This window comes from Carettochelys insculpta, chromosome 19, assembly GCF_033958435.1.
Source record: "Carettochelys insculpta isolate YL-2023 chromosome 19, ASM3395843v1, whole genome shotgun sequence".
In the NCBI taxonomy this organism is placed as follows: Eukaryota; Metazoa; Chordata; order Testudines; family Carettochelyidae; genus Carettochelys; species Carettochelys insculpta.
In genome coordinates, this window is record NC_134155.1 from 22,231,889 (window position 1) to 22,256,755 (window position 24,867).

Below are 24,867 nucleotides of genomic sequence, written 5' to 3' on the forward strand. Positions count from 1 at the left end.
AACCACCTAATCAGAAGCTTCCTTGCTCTGGAATCTACCTTCCTAACCAAGTAGGGACCTTTGGTTGTTCCTCTTGGCATACCTGTTGTGAAACTTAAAGTCCAGTTCTAAAATGATCGCAAGTGCTTAACATCAAAATTGCAAAAATGGTCTTAGAATTATTTTTACAAGACACATTATAAAATGTGCAACAAGAGAAGAGCTGTAACAGGTTGATTTTGCTCAAAGGAAGTTGCTTAAAGGAGTCACATCAGCTAATGTGTCACACCTTTATAAAAAAGCATAACTGGGTAAAATGAGATAAAGGGAAGGTTTACATTTTAAAACACTAACAGTCGTATCATTTGCTGCTGTACTCCTGAGAACATGTTAGACCCTGAAGGGAAGTGCAGGTGGAGTGGAACGTGGAACACAAACTCTTCGGGTGCTTTAGCCCAAGAAAGTTTCCTTTGGCTTCTGGTGTTAATGAACGTGCACCAATTCAAGTCCTGATCTATACATTTATAAGTGAGATAGCACTAGACTTAAAATACCCACTGGAGAAGTCTTATGAACCAAATCATAAATGCTCCATGTTTTTAATTTTTTTTTTAAAAAGTCTCCTTACTGCAGATTGAAGCACAGATAGTGTTGCTAGATACAAAGATCACACATTTTTTGTGGAACTTTACAACTACAAATGTTTGAATTGCTTCAAGCAACAAGAGGGGTTTGACTCTTTCAGTATAAGATGTGGATCCTGCTTAGGTAAGCTAAAGAAACCCTCTTCTATAGCATCTCCAGAAATTCACAGTGGATGAAAATGAGTGATAAAATTGTATGATTTTATAGTGGTAATTGTTCCCTTATCTCGGCTGTTTTTTTAAAAACACCCAACTACATGCTATGAAATTGCATGTGCAGTTTCAGTTAAAATAATCATCTTGTATTTAAAATACCCACAATTAAGCTTCTTCGAACTAAATGCTTTGAAATTGTAGGCACTCGGTTTCTAATGATCAAAAAATTCCCTTTAGATTTTCTCAGCTCAGTTAGAAGGATCTACTAAAGATAACTGTGTGGGAATCACCCTAAATGTTCTAATTTCAGAGGTAAATACCTTTATCATTTTAAGCTAGAAGCAAAGAGCCAGATCCTGCAAATTCTTACTCAGTGATAACACCCAGTGAGCTGAGTGGAACGACTAAAACGTTCAGGGGTGGGTCCTAACATAAGCATGTTTTCCAATCCGCATCAATGTTGTAAGAGCTCAAGAAAATCTCTTCTTTAAAGATTAAAAACTGGTTTGCGAGCCTGGTAGAGGTTTAATGAAGTTATCTGTTTTTAAGTCTTCCCTGTTTTGAATGCAGGCCACATGCAGGTTCAAATATGCCTACTGATTACTGAGATATAGTATGTACAGCTTGAACCTCTCTAGTTTAGCATCCTTGGGATCTGACTTGTGCTGAAACAGACCGCAGGAGGGCAATACTGTCTGGCAGCATTACCACTTTTGCTGCTTACTGGGCTTTTAGAAGACATTGAGGGGTAAATTACAGCAGCTGAATAACAGCACAGAACACTGAGTACCAGGACTGGTGGCTGGAAACAAATTTTATGGGACTGCGTGAAACTTGGCCACACCCATAAGTGGCTAACTAATATCATGCCGGATTATGGGTGTTCCTGGATCAGAGAGTGTCGTATTAGAGCGGTTCAACCTGTACAAGGAATCGTCATCAACCACGTGCTCAGTGCCTATTGGCCTCTGATGCATCCCTCACTATTTCCTTCCATCTTTCCCTATTCAAGTGCAGCGGCTTAGTTTCTGTAGACTAGCTCCGCACCAATCTACTATATCATCTACCCATTCTCTGTGGGGTCTTCCTCTCCTATCCAAACTGTCCATTATGCCAAATACCAGGGTCTTGATTTTTCATTCTTCTTTCATCCTGCAGATATGCCTGAATAGCTGTAACATCCATTGTATAACCTTCTGCAGTAAGTTTTCTTTCAGCTGTATTGTCTTGTATAATTCCTCCATTGGTGACCTTCTGCAGCCATCCCTGTTCTCAGGATCTTTCTGTAACAACTTCTGTCGAACGCCAATGCCCTTCTCTTCGAATCTGTCATTATCATCTGAGTCTCACATCTGTACAACATGCTGCTGAATACACACATTTTCAAGACACTCAGCTTCATTCCTAAGCTAATCGCTTTGCTTTTCCAGATCTTATCCATCACCCTCAGACTCACTCTTGCTTTTGCTATTCTAGTCACTATTTCCTTCTTCCAGTCTAGATCATACATTATGTTGCTCTTCAGATACTTGAACTTCTCTACGTTCTCTAGTTGGATCCCATCTTCCTTCCTATTTCCTTTTCTCCAGATACCATTGTTTTTGTTTTATCGATATTCATAATCAGTTCACGCTGCTTCCCTTCCTCATTTAGCACCTGCAGCGTTCTCGCTAGCTTCTCCTCACCTTCCTCAATGATAACTATATCATCCATGAACGTCAAGAAACGTGGTGACAAAAGTACAATGTGGCAGTCCAGAGAAAACCTAAACCTGCGATCTTTGCAGACCCCAACCTGAAGGAGAGCTATTTCAGGGTCAAATGGGTGATTCCTACTCAACAAAGCAGCAAGTTAGCTCTAGCAGTGGTGCACCTTAGGTCTATGTTTGTAGCTCATTCTGTAGGAGGAACGCCAAAGTTATTTGCACGTTCGTGTGCAACTTGTAATCAGTCCACATGCAAAACTTTAGCTTCACATTTCCTGAAAGAGCTGATACTACTTTTCTTGCGAAATACTCTCTCCTATCCTGTTATATTAAACTGGGGTTTTGAGGTTAAAATTCAGGCACTGTGGCTAGGATCGGGTACTTTAAAGTAATTGTTCTATTTATGTCTGTTGCTCAGTGGCTCTTTGGTGCCAGCTTATTTGGATATAAAAGCTAAATATAAGAGCTCCGAGAACAAAATAGGTTTTAGGTTCACCGATCTTTTTTATTTTTTCCTGAATAACGTCACAAGTCCTCATGTGCACAGCACTTGAAATGGTTGTCATGTTCTGTCTGTGCCCTCTGTGTATGTAACAGATGGTCTCCGACTGCATGTCCTTCCCTTCCACACCCTGCAACTGGACTGAAATGACATAGGCTGTAAAACAGGGCAGCAACTAGCTCCCTGTGCTAATCCCACTACTAGTATAAGAAGCATGTGTGGCAGCCCAGACTTTAGTGGAGTCACGCCTGCTTATCCCAATGACAACTGTGGCTTTCTGCTGCTGCGCCAGGGGAAAGGCAAAGCAAGTAATAAAGAGGGCTGATTCCACGCTCGCTCTCTCTTGATTAACAAGTACCAACAAAAAAGAAAAAAACCCTCAGAATATACCGTATAAAGCTCGCTACCATGATTTACCCCAACCACTAATGGTTTTCTATATTCAGCAAATTTAGTGCTTTATCATCCCTGGAGCAGTTTTATTTGGCTGGGGCTGTGGTGACAGGCCGATTGTTTTAGGCACGCTTCACTGCAGAACCCTTGGAATACAGCATTGTTCAACTTACTCCACACTGAATGGGCAAGGGAGCAGAAGATGGCTCAGCTTTGTCTAGTGAGGTCCTGCCTGTGACGGGGTGGGCATATCTCAAGGTGACATTGGTTGGTTAGCTTGAAATTACATTTTTAAAGCAGCTATATGTTACAGCGTGTACACTGCTGGTAATTATTGTGCCTGGTGTGCAATTCAAAGCTACTGTTGCTTTAGCTAATGTCTACCTCTATCAGCCACGGGGCTCCAAAAACCAATTACCCTAGCTATGTATCTAATTCTCCTAGTATATATAGATATATATATATATTTCTTTCCTATATATTTATCTAATTCTCCTCTTACATTTCTTTCTTTCCAGAATGAGATTGAGTTGAAATTGTGTCCATCATTAAGGGAACTGTGTTTAACAGCTCTCTGTTTTTTGACTGAATTTTTTTGTTGATACCTGGGGTCTCTTAACAAGCAGCCAATGTGCTGGCTTCTCATAAGAGTATTATAATTTAAGCAGTGAAATAAGTGCTAGTCTGTGTCTATGGTTAGAATGTCAGCATTTAAAACGTTATTACGTGAAGTATTAGAATTCAGCTGAGAATAAACAACTGCCCAGAGTGGGGGAAAAGTACCCAAAAAGTTACCTGGGTAAAAGTACGGCTGCTTTGTGGGGGCAGGGGGATGTACTTAAGTATACATCGCCACTGTCCCCACCAGAAAGGTACTTGAGTAAAAGCACACAACCACATCTCGATTGTGTGCAAAAATCCAGAAGTGAAAACCACTGCACTTTTAGCCAAGTAACTTTTGGGGAACACATCTGCAACTCCCCTACTTGGTTTCATGAGCTAATGGAACTCATGTGGCCTTAGTATTATTCCAGTATTAATTATTGCTCAGGGATTGAATGTTTTACCTTCCGCTCACTAGTCCTCCAACTGAGCCCCTTTGTAAACAATCCCACAACCAAGTCACATTAGAGGTGTTTCAAAATTCCGGGTGAATAAATCAGTCTGGCGCTGTTTTCTGGTCTAGGGAACGTCACTACAATTGTGTCATTGTTTCTGTGGAGCCGAGAGCAACCTGAAATCTCTGCACTAGCTAGGGTTACAAATGGGTCATGTCATTGGCACCCAGCTGTAGACTGGAACATCTTAAAACTCAGCCCTACTTGATACTACCTACAGGTAGCACTTTTAAGGTGACCTAGGCCCAATTATGTTAAAAATATCAGTGCCTGTTACCTCCTAAAGCATTTGCTTCTTGACGGATTCTTTCAGTTCCTCGGTGCACTTTCCTAATTCAGAGCCTTTCACGTCAAGTTGAATTTCAAAAATCAACTTTAGTCTTCTGTCTGTTTTGCTTAAACTTTTGCCATAGGACTTCTAAAAACCTCATTCATTAGCAGATTGGGTTTGAGTAGTATTTTCTGTTTGCACCACATTACTAGCCGGTGGCAAAACTAGCTTGATTGTGAATTAATAGGAGGTGCAGGTGCTCAGAGAATCCAGGATGGCACATAAGTCATTTCTGCACTGTAATGCTTCCTGGGTGTTTGGTATGGAAAAGCACAGCACAGGTAAACCAAGGGATTAATTGGAAATGTAAAATATTGTAGTGCAGACGCAAAGCAGTCAAATGCACAAGTAAGGAAGGCACTGACTAGGAATGCTTATTTCTCTGCCATGTTTATGGACCCAGTTTATTACTGTAAAAAAAATGTTAACTAACAGTGGTGGACTGTTACCTGAGCTATTGTGAAAAGACACTTTCATAGCTGTAGTGTTTGTTGTATATGTGTGTAACTTTACTGATCTCATACCCACCTGACGTGAAGTTTTGGTGAAGCTTTCACAGCAAGTTTGTAACTAATATGCCTTTTTTTACAATAGCTGTTTGGTCTATTTTGTTGTCCTGTTACGTAAGTTTTGGAAAAAAAAAATAGCATTGTAAAGAGTGCAGAATATCCCACAGCCATGCGTAGTAATGGTCGTGCAAATTTGATGAGTATGTCACTAAGAAATATTCAAGTACACATTTGCCTACACGAGTGCTGTTGGAACAAAATCTTCTTGCTTGACCAAAGTATTCTTGTTTATTCTGTGGCATGTTTTATATCTATCCAGCCTACTATTTTGTTAGGTGTGAGAACTCCCTAGCATCCATTGTCCTCCCTCTCTCACTGGGGTTTCAGATTTAGAGGCCTTTTTGGTAGTGGTGAATGGAAAGAATAGTAATTGTTTTCCATTCAATACACCTCACAGCCCTTTTTTTACATGCTCTAGCAGCCGGTATTTGGGAAAATACAGAGCCACCTCCTCAACTTGCAACTGTTGTCAAAGGCGCTAGGGGATATTTCAGGAATCATGAGGAGACAAAAAAGCCCCAAGTTAAGAAAGCTTAATTGGGTTGAACACTCGCTAAGCAGTATTAGCCACCCCAGCCTCACATGATCGTGTACTTGGGTCAAGTCAACAACCTGCCGTTTCCATTTGGCAGAAGTCTGTGTGCCTATTTAAACCAATCCCCTCCTTTGCTTTTAAGAGGAGATTGCAGCCAAATAGCCAAGACTCCTGTCCCTTTTGCCTGGGTGGGAAAGGAGTTGTATGTCCTTTGTTGCAAAAACAGCCTGCTTATATACATCCAAATTTTAGATGCTTACAAAGAATCAGCGCACAAGAATTAACTCTAAAGGCTGAACGGTAACCAATCTCTGAAGAACAAAATTCCCCTGAGGAAAAGCATGGAAAGAAAAACCATTCTTTCCTCTGTCCAAATCCCTAGAAAGTAAATTCGCTTGTTGACTGACACTATAAAACCAACTTGGTGCTAATGTGTTTGCTTGGTGTAAGATCAACTCAGCCTCTGGCTTTTTCCTGGTTGAGGGACTGAAAACTTGACTGTGGAGTGACAATTTCCATTGGATTATTTCCTTGGAGGAGTAGAGAAATCAAGTGTAGGGCTTCTTCACCCCCCATGGAACTGGTACAGGCTTGAGTCTCCTTAATGAAAGATGTGATCTTCTGAATGGTTTGCTCATGGGTCTGACACAGAGCTGCCCCCTTGGAGAGTGGACAATAAATACAGGACTGGGGTAACTATGACAGTGGTGTTCCTTTTCCAGGCAGTCAGTGATACTGCTTTGAACAGTATGGAAAGGAGCTCCTTGAGCTGGTTGCAAATGACACAAACCTGACCAGCTCCCTTTTTGGTTCAGATCCATGAAGAGAGGATGATCTGCCTGTAATTACAGCAAATATGACCCTATTCCTTTAAACTGGCCACGCTTTTGGGACAGGGAGGAAGATCAAGTCAGGCTCTCTCTATCCAGAAAAGCACAGGGCAGGTGGTCAAAAATCCAGGCACGTATTGACTGCTGCAGACAGGGAGGGTTGTGTGTAGAATGAAGCATTGAAAAGTTGTAGATAGTAACAAGGAAAAGTGGCACGTTCTGAAGATACTTCTCTATGTGGATGGGTCAGGAAGGGCAGGCCCACGGCAGAACCCCAGCCCATACTTATTTTTCTATTTACGTGGGAAGACAAAACTTCTACTTATAACTGAAACCCTGTGAAGAGACTTGAAATTGTACATTGTCTTTGAGCCTACAGTTTTCCTAAGTGTATACTTTTAAATAGTGTGTCAGTGGAAAGGGTCTATCTATGGTGACAAATGTTTATATTTCTTATGACTGCCTTGTAAAATTTAAAAAACCATGTACAATAATGAATTTCTTAAACTATGAACTAAGGAGTCAAATTTTTACAACTGGTCTAGATTTTGGTGTGAGCTGGTTTTTAAAGTCTTATAAAAAGCTGGTCACTTAAATAAATGCCTTCTTTGCCTTTAAGCAGACAGGGTTGTGGGTAGTTCTTTTTATTGATGTGTACCTGCTGAACATGGACAGAATTAATACAATGCCAGGACATGCAGCTGCTCAAAACTAACTGTGCTTTTTGATACCTACCATGTACTTAGAGACCTAGACTCACCTGCTGCAAGGCACCATAGCTACGTGAGCTTCATGGAAAAAGGTAACAAATATAAGAACAGCCATACTGGGTCAGACCACAGGTCCACCTAGCCTGGTAGCAGGTCTTCAGAGGGTGGCCGATGCCAAGTGCTGCGGAGGGAATGAATCACCAAGTGGCCATTTCTCTGCCCCAAACAGAGTGGCTGTAGCCACCATCCCAGCTAACAACTACTGAGGGACCTACCCTCCATGAATTTATCTAGGTATTTAAAGGAAAAAAAAAACCCTGTTCTACTCTTGGCCTTCACGACATCCTCTGGCAAGGAGTTCCACAGGTTGACTGTTCATTGTGTGAAGAAATACTTCCTTGTGTTTGTTTTAAACACACTTCCTTTTAATGTCATTTGGTGCCTCTTTTTGTGTGATGAACAAAGAATGCACATTTAGGAAGAGAGGGTCATATCCTGTCTCTTTGCCACACACGTGGGCAGTCCTTTGGATTTTAACTTGTCAAAAGCTATAAAGTGGAGCATCTAGCATTGCAAGCAAGCTAGATACATATGCTGTATGAGCACTGGAGCAGGAAATGACAAGAATCAAAAGTTAAGAGGTGAATGGTAACTGGCGGTTGAGATTTTTCTGTGAGTGGCAGAGAGTCTGAAAATAAGAGATAAAAATAGATGTGCTATTGATTTTTTTTTTAATAAAAGAATCAGTACATACAAGTAAAACTTCACATAAAAGCTCCCCACTGGTTTACAGTCTTCAAATAATAAGCCACATCTGTTTTCTAAAACTTCAGTTGGAAGGGATTCCAGCCTATAGCTACAATTATTTTAATCTTTTCAACAGTCTGATTTGTCAGCAGGCAAAAAGAATCTCAATTTACATGTAGATAGGAAGAGCATTCAGTTATTTGTGCACAATTGCTTACAAGGTTATTAGAATATTTGAGGAGAAAAAAAAAAGCAGGGCAATAGTGAAGCCATTGGAAGTTTGCTAGTTAGTGGCCAAAAAATTCAAAACAAACAAACATTCTAAATGGCAGTGGTTTCTAGGGACACCAACTCAGATGGCTTAAAAGACCCTTTTGTTTACTTGTTCTCATGGGGCTGGGAGGGAAGCCTCCATCCCAGAACAGGTATCCATGCTGAATTCTAGACCTTTATATAGAAAAAGGGGACTCCCTCACTTGGTTGAAATATTGGAGAATAAATATTTTGTTAAAATTAGCTGTATGATAGTGACATTATTTGGATATAAAATGATATCAAAGGCTATTAGCAACTCTTACTACCTAGTGCTGTTGCACAGAGAAATTCCATTTTCAGTATACTGACCATTAGTGTCTTCAGTTGTGTACACAGGCTCAAAGAGCAATATTTATCCCACCTGTTGGGATATCTTGGAGGAGCATGAAAGAGAAAGGAAGGCTCAGCTGTTAGGAGTTTAAAATGAAATGGCTACATTTGACATTCAAACCGCGTTACTTCAAATCACCCAAAACCTTAGCTATGCAGGCCCACTGAGGAAAGATTTTCCTTAAAAATCATTCAGTGCTCTTGGGCTCAGCCTGCAAGAGGAAGGCAATGCTGGTCTCATTTGGAAGTGTTGGTTAAGTGAGTTCAGTTTTAGTTTTCCCTGTCACTGGGCAATACCATAGGAGGTTGTCATGTGATTAACAGAATCCCTGCATCCTCAGAAAGAAAGGCTTGAGCTACAGGGAAAGGTAGTAGTCTAAAAATAGCTTGTAAAAAGCACAGATACCAAAATCCAAACAAAAACAACAGCCCTCCAGCCGCCATATAAAGTTAATCATTCATGAAGTCACACATTAGAAATACTGGCTAAGGCCATCTCAGTCCAAGTACCAACTGCATGCTGCAGCCTTTTCACCGGCTGCCTGAAAGGCTGGGAGGGTTTCCGACATCGATGCACAGACCGCAAGTTTTTTGCCATGAGATGCTGATAATTGGATATTGCTTGTTCTCTGCAGAGAATAAAGGAGTGCAATTAACACAGGAGTATTGGGCAAGGTTACACAATTACTAGCTCAGTATTCACAAGCTGCTGGAAAGCTGGCAGAAGAGGGAACAAAAGGCAAGTCAGGCAATAGGGTGCTGGTGTAGAGAGCTGACTTTATGCATATGGCTGAGTGAGAATTTTTTTAATCTGCTGCCATGTGTGATCAACAACTGCAGCAGATTAACTAGCATGATATAGTCAGTAAATCACAACATGCATGGGGGGGGTGGTTTAATTTTGCTCTCATGGCGACACAAACTATCAGCAAAGGGTTATCTGCACCTAATATGCAGCTTTTACATCAGCGGTGGTTCTGAGAATGGTGAGGGAATGTTTCCAAATCACAGTAGATTAAATAAATGTATGTCTATGGAAGATTATCTGCACAGGGCCTCTGAAATAAAACCTGGTGAGTAGAGATTAGAAAGCAGAATTAGTCTCTGCCTGGGAAACTACCATACTGAGCAAACTCTGCCACCATATTCAGTTGTAAAAGTGAGGGGCTTTTCCACCAGAAATAGAGAAGAGCTTCAAACCAGCAGCTGACAGAACTGCATTCTTAGGAGGAAGGTAAGTGAAGTAAATTGCTAGTGCGGAAGTAGCATGCATTGCCTTTTAAGGTTATACACAGCTTACTGAAGGAACTGGCTGTTTAGTGGTTACAGGACCCCCTATTTTCTACCATGGGCAATAAACTAGAGGTGGTTTGCTGGAGTTAGTCTCTGCTGACTGCCAGCACTTTATTTACCTGTGTATCCACAGGTACAGTGGTTTGCAGCTCCCATGGGCTACAGAAAGTGGTACCTACCAGCACACTGCTTTCTGGCCAGGAGTGGCAATCAGCAGCCAAGAGGGGCTGCTAGAGGCTGTACGTGTGGGTAAATAAAGCACCTGCTAATCTTTCCAAACCGCATCCAGCCTGTGAGCTACTTACTGCCCACTCCCAGTGGTCCTGTTTGCATATTTGTTCCTCATTAAAACACCTGGCTTGTGTCCCACTGTCCCCTTCCCTTTAAAACTGAAGAACAAAAATCCAGACTGCAAACCTTCTGCACAGTGGTGTAAACATTTAACAATGGCACTATGCAGATTGATGTGGAGATTAAATTCAAACATTTAAGGAATTCCCATAGCAAGTCTGTCAATGGAAATGTTGGATGAAGTGATGCTGAAGACAATGTTCAGAAATTTACATGGGGAGAACCTGGTTTGTTCTAAAGCCAATCAGAGGTTGAACCTCTCTAGTCTAGCACCCTTGGGACCTGACTGAGGCTGAACCATGGAGGTCAATATTGTCTAGCAGCATTACCAACACTTCCACAGCTTGCTGGGCTCTTAGAAGACATTTAAGGATAAATTAGAGCTACCTAACAGCACAGAACACAGAGCCTGGAATGGTGGCTATAGACAAAATTTTATCGAACTGCAAAAAACGTGGCCACACCCATGATAAGTGGACATCTGGCTAACTAAAACCATGCCAGAACAAGGATGTTGACAGACCACAGACTAAAGCGGTTCAATTACATGCAATTACTGTATTTAAACACCAGCAAGAACAACGTCAGCTCCTGCTATTGAGGCACTGTTGTCTTATCTGCCAAACTTTTAGAGTGATAAAACATACTCTGACTTGCCCAGGTTTAACACTTTTCCAACATGCTTTACATTGTTAGTGAGAATCAAAGTGACAAAACATTAATACCAGAAGTTTTCTGGCCTGGGGTGAGAAAAACAGCTATTTGCACAGAAGCCAAATTATTGTTTCAATGCCAACCCACCAGGGGCTGACCTAGATAATTCACCAGTTGAAGCTGGGGTCAGTGGCTGCAACATATTACTACTGTAGCCAAGGCCTTGTCTATACCACCATGGACTGCCAGCCTACGTTATACAACCTCAGCTACCTTACTAACACAGCTGAAATTGATGCACTGAGGTAAGTTGACAGGTGATTCTCTTGTCAACATCACTTACTCTTCTCATTTTGGTGTACTCAGTAGTTGATTTATCATGTCTGGATTGATCATTGCCTGTTGATCCAGCCCATCGTGAAGACAAGACGTAACACAGGCATGCATGGTGGTTCTGTACATTAGTTTTTGATTGTTTGTTTTTTAATTATTATTTTAAAAGGTACTCAAAGTTTCTTATGGACTTGTTCTCTCCAAATAGCAGTTTTCCTCTGTTCAACCACATGCAGATGAAGTATGTTCGAAGCAAACTTTACCTGGTTGGTATTATCTTCAGTTACGAATGAGAGAAACTGTCATATCACTAACAGATGGAAGAATATTAGGAATGAGGTTTTAGTGAACTGGAAGTGGCTATAGTCATTTCATTAACATGTGGCTCGATCAGGATTTTGCCAACTTGTGCCCGTTGAGCCATATGAAAAAAAAAATAGGATGGGGTGGAGTTGGAATTCTGCAGGATTTCCAAAAGCCCTTTTCTGGGGCAAGCTATCTAGAACAGTTGTTCTCAACCAGTGACATTTTTAGGGACCACAGCAGGTTTCAGGGGATTTACCTGGCATTAGGTTGCCAGTCCATGGCAGAAAACTGGACCCCCATGAAACAGAGCAGATGCCAAAGCCTGAGCAACTTAGCTTTGCAGTCCTCTCTGGCATGGGACTTTGGGTCCTGCTTGCTACCCGCCCAACACTGGCCCTGGCTTTCATAAGCAGAAAGAGCTGTAGCAAAGATGGGACATGAAGTTTCAATAGCATGTTTGAGGAGGCCTGCAAAAGAAAAGGGTTGAGAACACCTGATCTAGAAGCTATATGGTATTAAGCTACATCCAGTCTCTTGCTTGCTGAAATACATGATCATGTCATCCACAGATGTTGCAGACGTTATAACCTGATCCAAGGAAAATTAAGGGGCAAATTTGAAGTTTACATTGAGAAGACTTAGGAGATTACAGTGGCAAAATATTTTCAAAGGAAAATGCTTACAACCCCGCACTTTGATGATGCATGTTCTAAAGGAGGTAACTACAGTAGAACCCCAAGATACCCACACTCAAGTTGCACAAATCTCAGCGTAACATGAATGAGTGGCAGGGAGCAGGTGCCTGGCTCCCGGCCACTCAGGGGAGCTGGGAAACTGACCAGTGCTGCTGCACTGGTCAGTTTCCTGACTCCTGAGTGTGGTAGGCAGCTGGAAGCCAGGTACCAGCTCCCTGCCACTGACAGGAGCAGGAAAACTGACCGATGCTGCTGCGTTGGTCAGTCTCTCCACTTCTGTCAGTGGTGGCAACTGAAAGCCTGACTCTCAGCTTCCACCACCAACAGGAGCAGGGACACCTCTCCTGTCATGGACAGCAGCCCAACTCCTGTCATCCCTGACAAGAGCAGGGAAACTGACCAGCACTGGTCACTTTCCTGGCTTCCCTGCGTAACAAAATTTGACTTATGCGGGGTTGTGCAGGAACACAACCTCTGTGTAAGTCAGGGGGCTACTGTATTACAAAAGCACAGTCATCTGTCACATTTCAAAAAAAGCTTCTTAAGTTAGGAACTCCAGTTCTTGCACAGGGATTCTCTTACAAAAGAGACTTTTTTTAATTGGTTTGGACAATGTTACATAACTTTATCTTGTTACTATTTTCATGATCCCTGGGAAACGAATTCGACTGTGAATATGTCAAGCCTTTCCACTGGAAATTAGTTTGTTTCAAAGTGAATTAGGAGCCGTTTCAGCAAATACACCTGCTTCCAAGTCACCCTGCTACTTCTACAGTTATTTTGCTGTTTAGCAGGGTTTTTCTCTCCCTCAATTGTGTGCAGAAAACCATTGACTAGAAGGGAAGATTGTGATAAGGACTATAAACTGCTTATCAAATGTACAAACCACACTAATCCTAGGTGTTACTCAGAGCCGAATCAAGCTTTTCAGACAACATTTAAAGAATCACATTGAAATGAAAGTCAAGTGTCTACGTGATGAGATTCTGGGAAGCCTCTCCTGTCCCCATTCTGGAGTATTAACTCCTGGCAGCAGTTCTACCTGGGTTACCATGCAGGATAGGGTATCAGAGGCTAAATATGGTGGGGAGGCTTCCGATTACATGCTGCTTGCTGTACAATCGAGGAGAATTTTTTGTTAGACGTCAGTGGCACTGTGAGCCACTCTGCAGCTTTCTAACTCGCAGAGACTGCACTACAGTTAAGGAACTTTTATTGCTCTCACTCATCTTCATTATGAGCTAGAGGGATCAGTTCATTTCTATTCAGCAGTATCACTGGCTCAGGACTGGAAAGGCAACGCTTCGGAAAGACTCTGCTGCACAGGCAGCATTAGAGAGGGGAAATAAACGTCTTCCAGGCTCACAATCTTACCTCTCCTCTCTTGTAATGACATCGTCGAACACCTGAGAAAGACGTTTCAGCCGACGAATGCCCACGGAGACCGATTCCAACTCGCAGTCAAACTCTCTGTAGGGAGAAGGACACATGGAGCTATGTAATATTTGAATCCCCTAAGCGATCCAACCTAGCTCCCTACCACTGCAGAAGTCTCTTTACCATATATACCCTAGTGCTCCATCCCTTCAAATTTTAAGCCTCTTGCGACAAGGTTCCATTGCCCCATCCTTATGTTCAGCCTCAGTCATGCCTTAACACAGGGCTGGGCAAAATCAGCCCTGAGGGACAGAGCTGGCCTGCCCAGCTGATGAGCAGAGCATGCATACTTACAGCCAGCAAGGTGTGTTCAGCTGCCCCTCCCCTAACCTTGTTCAGTCTGCAGCTGAGCTGCTCCCAGGGTTCTCCTGCTAGCAGTGAGGGCTGGGAGAGAGAATGGTGCTGAAGTCAGGGTGTTCCCCTGCACCCCATCTCTGCAGAGCAGGAATCGGGGAGAGGGAGACACAGCAGAGCTGCTCCAGTCTGAAGCATGCGACTCACTCAGCAGTGCAGAGCTGGGGGCCAGGAGGGAGCAGGGAGAGACAGCAGAGAAGGACGCATTTCCCTTAAAGGGACAGGGGGGGTTTCCTCTCAAACTTATCCAGCAGCCACCAGCACACACACACACACACTCTGTGTCACTGTCTCACACGCACACTGCAGCACACACTGTCACAAAGGCTCTCACACACAAAAGTATTTCTCTTTACACTTACACACTGCCTCTGTGTAGCCCCCAGTCCTAACCCTTCTGTCCGAGGCCCCACCCCTGCCGGGGAGCCCAGAGTTGGCCTGCAACCGGTACCAAAAGTCACAGAGTACCCCTCCGCGACAATGATTGCCCACCTCGCCCTACCGCCAACACATCTAGAAAGGATGGGCTCATAGTTTAGGCACGGGACTGGGACCCAGGAGATGTCATGGCATTCCCAACACTTGAGTCTTCACCTTTGACCTTGCGCCAGCCACAGTCTGTTCTTCATGAAATACTTTTTCCCCTGCCACAACCTTTTGTCAGCGCTCCAGGGCAGGGGGCAGTCTTTTTTGGACAGCACCTTACGCAACACACCCTCCAGTCAGATCAGGACCAGTGCTCCCTCTAATTTTTTCCCCTCTGTGGGTGGAATACATTTTATGTGCACCAAGGCACGTGCGGATACGCACCGCCAGTAGGAACTGCGGGCTGTGGACACCCTGCTAACCAGCTGGGCGGCGCCTGAATCTCTCCTGGGTGGCCACCCACACTTACAGGGGTTGCTGATTAGGACCCTAAACATCGCAATACAAATAGTTCTGGGAAGCGCAGAGCGGAATGGGATGAACAGATCTCTGTGTGATTGATCAACCAAACATCAGTGCAGAATTTAGGGGGGTTAAATTTCTTTAACTCTAGCGAGCCTGGAGCGGATGTGATTGGATGATGTAAACCTAATAGCACCCTTCCACTAGAGGGAACAGGAGAAGCACAGGAGAGCTCATTGGTCAGTCATGATGCAAAATTAATTCTGTGCTCCAGTCTCATTAAGGGGCACATAACTTCATTACCTTCCCAACCATGCTAACAGCACATTGGTTTGGTGAGAAAGGCTAATAATGCTCAGCTGTCACCTCTGCTATAGCCTGACGCTCTAGTCCCAGTAATAAAACAGGCACAGGAATTACAAGTGATGGCAGCTTGCCTCTTGCTGCTGGCAGGTAGAGGGGAGGCATACGGGCTCGCAAGAGCCGCTGCTCTCCTTGATCGCCGAAGGGGGACGACTTCTCTTCCGAACCAAGAAGCGAGTATCCTCCAGTCTTTCTTTGCAGATCTGGGAGAAAGGGAGGTTCTCTTGCTAGACCCAGGGATGCTTCTGGGACCAGATGGTGGGGTGGTCGTCGTGGCCAGCCTGCTCTTCCGCCGAGGAGTGCGAGGTGAAATGCTCCTCTTTTTGGCAGAGCTCAAGACGCCATTTCTCTTTGCAGAGGCTTTCCCTGGAGAGGCGAGTAGAGATTGCCTGGGATTTCGGCAGGACTTCTGGATTCTCTGCAAGGCAGACATATCTGGGATCATCAACTGCTGTGTACGATACACCAGCTGAACAAAATACCAACACGCCCACACTCGCCCACCTGCAAATTCTCAAAGCCAGGTTTCAACTAGAGCAGCTGCATGGCTGTCATTGCTGCTACCTCCTCTTACAGCACCAAAAGAGAGCAGCAGGTTTCATTTGACTGATTAGTCTTCGGGAATGCTCCTCCCCTCTCACAGGTGCTCGACAAAGCTCTCGCCCGTTCCACGGGGAGCAGGAGCAGGCCAGCCACCCTAGAACCCGTTGCAGATGCCTTGGAATGCAAAGCCTTTCTTGAAAGGAAGAAGAACAGCACAAACAAGCTTCCCTTTGCTGTCCTGCTAATGGATCTCAACCTGCAGGACAGCCTCCTGGGCCTCGTGTCTACTTTTAAGCTCGGAGGCAGAGCAGCAGCCGGTGGTGCTAGCTAGCAGCATTTCCTAAAATAGCTCATGCAACCTAACATAAGCAGCATGAAATACGCAGCAAAACTCCATGACGCCAGTACTGCTGGTCCCAGGAGACATATGCTCAGACCTGATTCGGCAGCCTGTACACATGCAAAAACGTCCTGCTGCCATCTCTTGGTATTTCATCCATAGGAAGCACTTGCTGCACATTCTTCCCTCTGGATACTTGCCATTAGAGAAACAATTGCTAGTTTCTGAGAATACCAAGGTCTTGCCTGCGATTCCCTCTAACTCGGTGATTCCCAGCCTGGGGTGTGCAGACCCCTGGGGGTTCACGAGGGTACTGCAGGGAGTCCATGAAAATAAATCATAATAAAGATAGATAAAATAAAAAGATACATAAAAATTATCATAGAAAAATCAGTTTTAAATAAATTGCAAAGTTACAAGCAATTATTTTTAAGTTAAATACCTTCCAGTAGTGTTACTAACTGCAGTCCAAAATTCTAGGCTGTGGTTTCCTTTTTCGTTTAATGACCTGTACAAAGCGGTTAAAATTGAGGGGGGGTCCATGAATGGTTTGGGGTGAGTGAGTGATTGGGGGGTCTGTCCACTCTCCAGGGTAGGGGGCTGGCTTTCTTTTTGTACCGCACCTTATGCCACACACCCTCCAGTCATGGATAAGGACCAGCGTTCTCTCGAATGTTTTTCCTCCAGCAGCAGAATAAGTTTGTTCTGTGCTCCAAGGCATGTGTGGATGTCCACCACCAGCAGAAACACTCACTGCCGGCTGTGAGCGCTCTGCTAAGCCACTGGGTGACACCTGAATCTCTCCTCTGTGGCCGCTCAAGCATTCAGCTTACAGGGAACCCTAGTCATGCCATCTGTTTAACAGATGGAGCTACTTCCAGGAAATCCACCATTTCTCTTTGCTGCAGTAACTTTAAATGGGGGTAGAGACTGGGGCTATGGCTACACAACAGCAATCTGTCAACAGAGGTCACCGTCAGAAGAACTCTTCCGACGAAACAATCGCATATAAAAAAATCCAAGGTGTCTATGAAAGGTGGACATATAAATAGTGGTAGTTTTTTAAAGTGCTTTTACACAAATGCTAGGAGTCTGTCTAATAAGATGGGTGAACTGGAGTGCCTCATATCAAAGGAGGAAGTTGACATAATAGGCATCACAGAAACATGGTGGAATGAAGACAATCAGTGGGACACTATCATACCGGGATATAAACTATATCGGAAAGACAGAACAGGTCGTGCGGGTGGCGGAGTGGTACTATATGTGAAGGATAATATAGAATCAAATGAAACAAAAATCCTAAAAGAATCAAAATGTTCCATAGAATCATTATGGATAACAATTCATTCCTCTAATATGAATATGGCATTAGGAATATATTACCGACCACCTAACCAGGACAGTGATAGTGATGCTGAAATGTTAAGGGAGATTAGAGAGGCTATCACAATAAAAAAATACAATAATAATAGGAGATTTCAATTATCCCCATATTGATTGGGTACATGTCACCTCAGGACGGGATTCAGAGATTAAATTTCTTGATGCCTTAAATGACTGCTTCTTGGAGCAGCTAGTACAGGAACCCACAAGGGGAGAGTCAATTCTCGATCTAGTCCAAGAGGTAACTGTTACTGGACCGCTTGGAAATCGTGACCACACTATAATAACTTTTAATATTCCTGTGTTGGGAAGAACACCACAGCAGTCAAACACTCTGGCATTTAATTTCAAAAAGGGGAATTACACTAAAATGAGGAAGCTAGTTAAACAGGAACTAAAAGGTAGAGTAACTAAACTAAAATCCCTGGAAGCTGCGTGGAAACTGTTTAAAGACACCATACTAGAGGCCCAACTTAAATGTATACCCCAAATAAAAAAACACAGTCAGAGACCTAACAAAGAACCACCATGGCTTAACAGCCATGTTAAAAAGGCAGTGAGAGAGAAAAGGGCAGCTTTTAAAAAGTGGAAGTCAGCTCCTAGTGAGGAAAATAGAAAGGAACATAAAACACTCCCAAATTAAGTGTCATAGGCTGCGTCTACACGTGCACGCTACTTCGAAGTAGCGGCAGTAACTTCGAAATAGCGCCCGTCACATCTACACGTGTTGGGCGCTATTTCGAAGTTGAAATCGACGTTAGGCGGCGAGACGTCGAAGTCGCTAACCCCATGAGCGGATGGGAATAGCGCCCTACTTCGACGTTCAACATCGAAGTAGGGACGTGTAGACGATCCGCGTCCCGCAACATCGAAATAGCGGGGTCCTCCATGGCGGCCATCAGCTGGGGGGTTGAGAGATACTCTCTCTCCAGCCCTTGCGGGGCTCTGTGGTCACCGTGGGCAGCAGCCCTTAGCCCAGGGCTTCTGGCTGCTGCTGCTGCAGCTGGGGGTCCGTGCTGCATATACAGGGTCTGCAACTAGTTGTTGGCTCTGTGTATCTTGCACTGTTTAATGAAAGTGTGTCTGGGAGGGGCCCTTTAAGGGAGCGACTTGCTGTTGAGTCCGCCCCGTGACCCTGTCTGCAGCTGTGCCTGGCTCCCTTATTTCGATGTGTGCTACTTTGCCGTGTAGACGTTCCCTCGCTGTGCCTATTTCGATGTTGGGCTGAGCAACGTCGAAGTTGAACATCGACGTTGCCAGCCCTGGAGGACGTGTAGACGTTATTCATCGAAATAGCCTATTTCGATGTCGCAACATCGAAATAAGCTATTTCGAAGTTGGGTGCACGTGTAGACGTAGCCATAATGTAGTAAGAAAAGCCAAAAAAGATTTTGAGGAACAGCTAGCCAAAAATTCAAAAAATGATAGTAAAATATTTTTTAAATACATTAGAAGCAGGAAGCCCGCTAAAAAAGCAGTGGGGCCCTTGGATGATAAAGATATAAAAGGAGCGACCCAGGAAGACAGTGCCACTGCGGAGCAATTAAATGATTTCTTTGCTTCAGTCTTCACGGCTGAGGATGTTACAGAGGTTCCTAAATCTGAGCCAGCCTTTTTAGGTGACAAATCTGAGGAACTCTCCCAGATTGAAGTGACATTAGAGGAGGTTTTGGAGTTAATTGATAAGCTGAATAGTAACAAGTCTCCAGGACCAGACGGCATTCACCCAAGGGTTCTGAAAGAACTCAAATGTGAAATTGCGGAGTTATTAACAGTGGTTTGTAACCTATCCTTTAAATCCGCTTCGGTACCCAATGACTGGAAGACGGCCAATATAACGCCAATATTTAAAAAAGGCTCCAGAGGAGACCCTGGCAATTATAGATTGATAAGTCTAACATCAGTACCAGGCAAATTAGTAGCAACAATAGTAAAGAATAAAATTGCAAGGCACGTAGAAGAGCACAAATTGTTGGGCAAAAGTCAGCATGGTTTCTGCAGAGGGAAGTCGTGTCTAACTAATCTATTAGAATTCTTTGAAGGGGTTAATAAACACGCGGACAAGAGGCACCCAGTGGACATAATATACCTAGATTTCCAGAAAGCCTTTGACACGGTCCCACACCAAAGGCTTTTATGTAAATTAGGTGGTCATGGGATAGGAGGAAAGGTCCTTTCATGGATCGGGAATTGGTTAAAAGACAGAAAACAAAGGGTTGGAATAAATGGTAAATTTTCACAATGGAGGGGGGTAACTAGTGGTGTTCCCCAGGGGTCAGTCCTGGGACCGATCCTGTTCAACTTGTTCATCAATGATCTAGAAAATGAGGTAAGCAGTGAGGTGGCAAAGTTTGCAGATGACACCAAGTTGTTCAGGACAGTCAAAACCAAAAGGGATTGTGAAGAACTACAAAAAGATCTCAGCAAACTGAGTGCTTGGGCAGCAAAATGGCAAATGAAATTTAATGTGGGTAAGTGTAAGGTAATGCACATTGGAAAAAATAACCCAAATTACACGTACAACATGATGGGGTCAAATTTAGCTATGACAGATCAGGAAAGGGATCTTGGAGTTAAAGTGGATAGTTCTCTGAAGACATCCACGCAGTGTGCAGCGGCAGTTAGTAAAGCAAATAGGATGTTAGGAATTAAAAAAGGGATAGATAATAGGACAAAAGATATCATACTTCCCTATATAAAACTATGGTACGCCCACATCTTGAGTACTGTGTGCAGATGTGGTCTCCTCACCTCCAAAAAGATATATTGGCATTAGAAAAGGTTCAGAAAAGGGCGACTAAGATGACTAGGGGTTTGGAACGGGTCCCATATGGGGAGAGGCTAGAGAGACGGGGACTTTTCAGTCTGGAAAAGAGGCGATTGAGGGGCAATATAATAGAGGTAGATAAAATTATGAATGGTGTGGAGAAAGTGAATATAGAAAAATTATTTACCTTTTCCTATAATACAAGAACTAGGGGACACCAAATGAAATTGATGGGTAGTAGGTTCAAAACTAATAAAAGGAAATTTTTCTTCACACAGCGCACAGTCAACCTGTGGAACTCCTTGCCGGAGGAGGCTGTGAAGGCCAGGACTCTATTAGGGTTTAAAAAAGAGCTCGATAAATTTTTGCAGGTTAGGTCCATAAATGGCTATTAGCCAGGGGTAAAGTATGGTGCCCCTAGCCTTCAGAACAAGGGCAGGAGATGGATGGCAGGAGATAAATCACTTGATCATTGTCTTCTGTTCTCGTTCTCTGGGGCACCTGGCATTGGCCACTGTCGGCAGACGGGATACTGGGCTGGATGGACCTTTGGTCTGACCCAGTATGGCCATTCTTATGTTCTTATGAAACATCTGTTGACAGATTGCGGCCACACAAAAGCAAATCACAAAAGCGATCTGCTCTGTCAACAGAGAACGGCTGGACTGCCAAGTCCTCTCTTTCGACAGAACGGCTGACCAGAAGCAAGCAGACAGGGCTGCCCGCTGACTGGAAGCCAAGTCTGTTGACAGAGGCCCCCTGACAGCAGCCATGCTGCTGTTGGGTCAACAGATTTGGTCACGAAAGGCATTCTGCCTCGAGGGGGAGGGACAGAAGGCTGTCAACAAGAGTGCTGAGTTCTGCCAGCAGAATGCATTCTTAGAGCAAATACTCCGCTGGTTCTGTTGGGAGAAAAACCCTCAAGTTTAAACCTAGCCTGAGTGTGGCAAGAGATGCTGAAGTAGTATTCTTTACCCAGACCCGAGGGGCCTGGAGACCCTTGACTTTGCAGATCAAGGTCTGAATTCCAGCAGGATCTTCAGGGATGCTATTTAGTATTTTCCCTCCCTCCTCCAAAGCAGAGCCCTGCGACCTGACTACACATATCCAGGTTAGGTCAGAAGATGGCCTCACATTCCCGCGGCCAAGTCTGCCCTGCTGGTTGCTGCATATTCTGTTCCCATTGACCAAAGCTGTGTCACAGCACTGAAGAGCCAGGGGCTGAAGCGTTGCATACGCCTTCACTCTGCAGTAGCCAGAGTGCAGTGAAGCGGTGTCAGCTGGCAGAAGGTGGGCAGATGGAGATGGAGCATGAAACTTCCCAGGACATGTAGAACTGACACAGGTTAAGGATTAGGTCTGAAAATGACTCGACGCTTGGATAAGCAATCGGCTAATCCAATTTAGATCACACTTAAAAGCTTAGCCCTCTTCTCCATGGGCAGTCTACAGCTGTTTTTTGGGTTTTTTAAAAAACAAACAAAACAAACAAACAAAAAGAGCCTTGATCTTTATGGACTGCCTGCCTTTGTGAACACAGCCAGCCTGTCTAAGTGCCTGCCTTTGTGAACACAGCCAGCCTGTCTAAGTGGGGGATACCGTTCTGATTTCCTTTCCTTCCTGCACCTCTGAACAGATTATGACTAAGTCAGACATTTCTGACCAGTCCAGAGCTCTAAGGTTTCCATGGTCCTAGATACCTCAGCAAGCCTATTAGTTCATCAAAACTCCTCTATTTACCATTTTAAAGTGTCTCTGTAGTTGTCTCATGATGCAGTCTAGAAGAGGGGGGAGGTTGTTTTAAGTCGCTGGAGATTTTGCTCAAAGTGACAACATGATCAAGACTTACCTACGTGCCACTTTCCTTTTTTGCTATGGTAACCAGCCAATGAGACATCATGGCCATGTCTACACTTGGGCAAAACTTCAAAAGGGCCATGCGAATGGCCAAATCAGAGAATACTAATGAGGCGCTGAAATGCACACTCAGCACCTCGTTAGCATGCCACCAGCTGTGGCACTTCGAAAGTGCCACATTTTGCTTGTGCGTGGCTTATCTACATGGGGGTCCTTTTCAAAAGGACCCTGCAAACATCAAAATCCCCTTATTCCTATCAGCTGAATATACAGTGCCTCATTAGTATCCTCCAATTTGGCCATTAGCATGGCCATTTCAAAGTTTTGCCCAAGTGTTTTGCCCAGTGTTTACTGGTTACAAAATAATGGTACCATGTCCAGTGATAAAAACACGTTTATCTACGCTGAAGTAGGAGGCATAAAAGTTTGGTATTATTAGTCCTGAATCAGGACGTCAAGACAAAAACGGAACTGATTATCTTTGTAATGTACAATGGGTATTACCTGCGACACTGTTCCAAAGGCATTTTTTGCTGATCTTGTGATAGCCTGGAAGGGCTGTGGCTTCTCTTCTGCTTCCAGACATTCCCAGGTTGGAGTCTCATGGAGATTCAGCTCGACTTGCTTTAAGGGCATTCGTTTTCTCAGAGACATGCGGAGGGTATTGAGTGAGCTTGACGAAGGCCTCTTCCTAAATTTGTCAGGCGTGGGGCTCTCATTCTCAAAGTCAGCCAGTAACTGGTGGCTCCTCCAACCAACTGTAGCCCCGAGGCTTTGGAACACAGAGGCCATCACTCTCCACGGTATGGAGCTGTCTTACTTTTCAGGGGATTAGACAAAGCTGTGAAAAGTTATGCACCAAATAAGAACCCAGTTCAAACACAGCTCAGTCCAGATGATAAAGGACCAACACATTGCACAGCACCTGCAAAAGGTTATGTTCGAAAGGACCCATCTGCATTTCCCAAATCCTGTCCAACATAGGAGACCAGATTGAACGGGAGACAGCGTGTTTCTGTAATTGCTCATGCAATTTTGAGAAACAAAAATGTAACCGTCAATTCCGCCCCCCCACCCCCGCACCATGTATTTTGTGCGACACTGCAATGGATTAAAGCTCTGACAGCCAACAGAAGCGATTCATTATTACAGGTTAAGTCTCTCTTGTCTGGCACTCTCAGAAACTGACCAGTGCGACATGAGAGAATTGCTGGACTATGGAGGTCAATATTGTCTAGAAGCATTACCAACACTTCTACTGCTTAGTGGGCTCTTGGAAGACATTTAGGGGTAAATTAGAGTGAAATAACAGCATAGAACACTGAGAACCATGACTGGGGGCTGGAAACAAACTTTATGGGACCTCAGGAAACTTGGACACACACACACACACCCTTAAGTGGTCATCCTGCTAACTGAAATCATGCCAGATTACAGATGTTGCCAGATGAGAGTGCCAGATTAGAGAGGCTTCTATTCAGTAAAATGTCCAGTTTTTCACACCACTGATGTTATATTATTCCCCCTCCCATGCCACCTATTATCCATATATTTCCCATTGCCGACCATTGACATGAACTCTGGTGACTCATTCATAAGACCAAAGATGTATTAAAGTATCTGAGAGTATCTCCCTTTCAGGAGGGCAGTTTCAAGACTCACACTTAAGTCGCAACTGCAGGCATGTGTACGAGAGAGAGAGAATGGTGTCACCAACAAAAGATATGCTACAGCCATGGTGTCCAACATACCAGCCTCTTGTGGCTATTTGGCCAGCTCAGTGGGTTTATTTGGCTCGAACAATAAATATGTTTTCAGAAGAACTGGTTGGACACCACTGTACTGCAGATTATAGTTAAATGTACTTCTGACTTCTATATTGCTTGCTCAAAATTATTTGGGAAATAATAAGTCTAAGTTACTTTGTCTTGCTAATAAACAAGCCACCTGTAGTGAGTTACCCAGATGCATCAATTCATAAGCATGTGGTTTAGGAAAGCAAGGTGATAGCTCTGGTCACTTTTGGATGCAAACACTGAGCTAGCTTTCTCAACACCTCACTGCATATTCACAAATGCATGGGAGAGTGTAAGAATGATGTCTGAATGCTAGTTTTCCATTTTTAAAACAATATGCTTCATAGCTCAGTTAAAAGTTTACTGTAAACCCATGAGTTACATGCAGATTGCATTCCTGCAAAAAAAAAAAAAAAAAAAAAAAGCCACATGTACCTCGAATGTTCACACAAGTCAAGGGGAGATGCTGCTCTTCTGGGCTTGCAGGAGCCAAGAAACTGACCAGCCCACTAGTTCTAGTCAGTTTCCTGGCACCCACAGTGGAAGCAGCCATGGCTGGTTAGTTTCCTGGGTGGGCAGGTGAGGGGAACTGGGAACCAGGGGGCAGCCTGGCTCCCTGCTCCCCTCTCCTTGCAGAGCC

The 24,867-nt window shown here is 43.9% G+C and overlaps 1 protein-coding gene across 1 annotated transcript in view; it reads right to left on the minus strand.

The window, feature by feature from the left end:
• Positions 1-8,229: 8,229 nt before the first annotated feature.
• The window catches only part of PIMREG (PICALM interacting mitotic regulator), a 50,087-nt gene continuing 33,449 nt past the window's right edge, over positions 8,230-24,867 (minus strand). The window contains exons 3-6 of the mRNA XM_075013934.1: positions 22,936-23,272; positions 15,613-15,956; positions 13,871-13,966; positions 8,230-9,493 (exon numbers count right to left, since the gene is read on the minus strand). Of these exons, the coding sequence (XP_074870035.1) occupies positions 9,331-9,493; positions 13,871-13,966; positions 15,613-15,956; positions 22,936-23,223 (891 nt within the window). The 5' untranslated portion in view covers positions 23,224-23,272 and the 3' untranslated portion in view covers positions 8,230-9,330. The remainder of the gene's footprint in view (positions 9,494-13,870; positions 13,967-15,612; positions 15,957-22,935; positions 23,273-24,867) is intronic.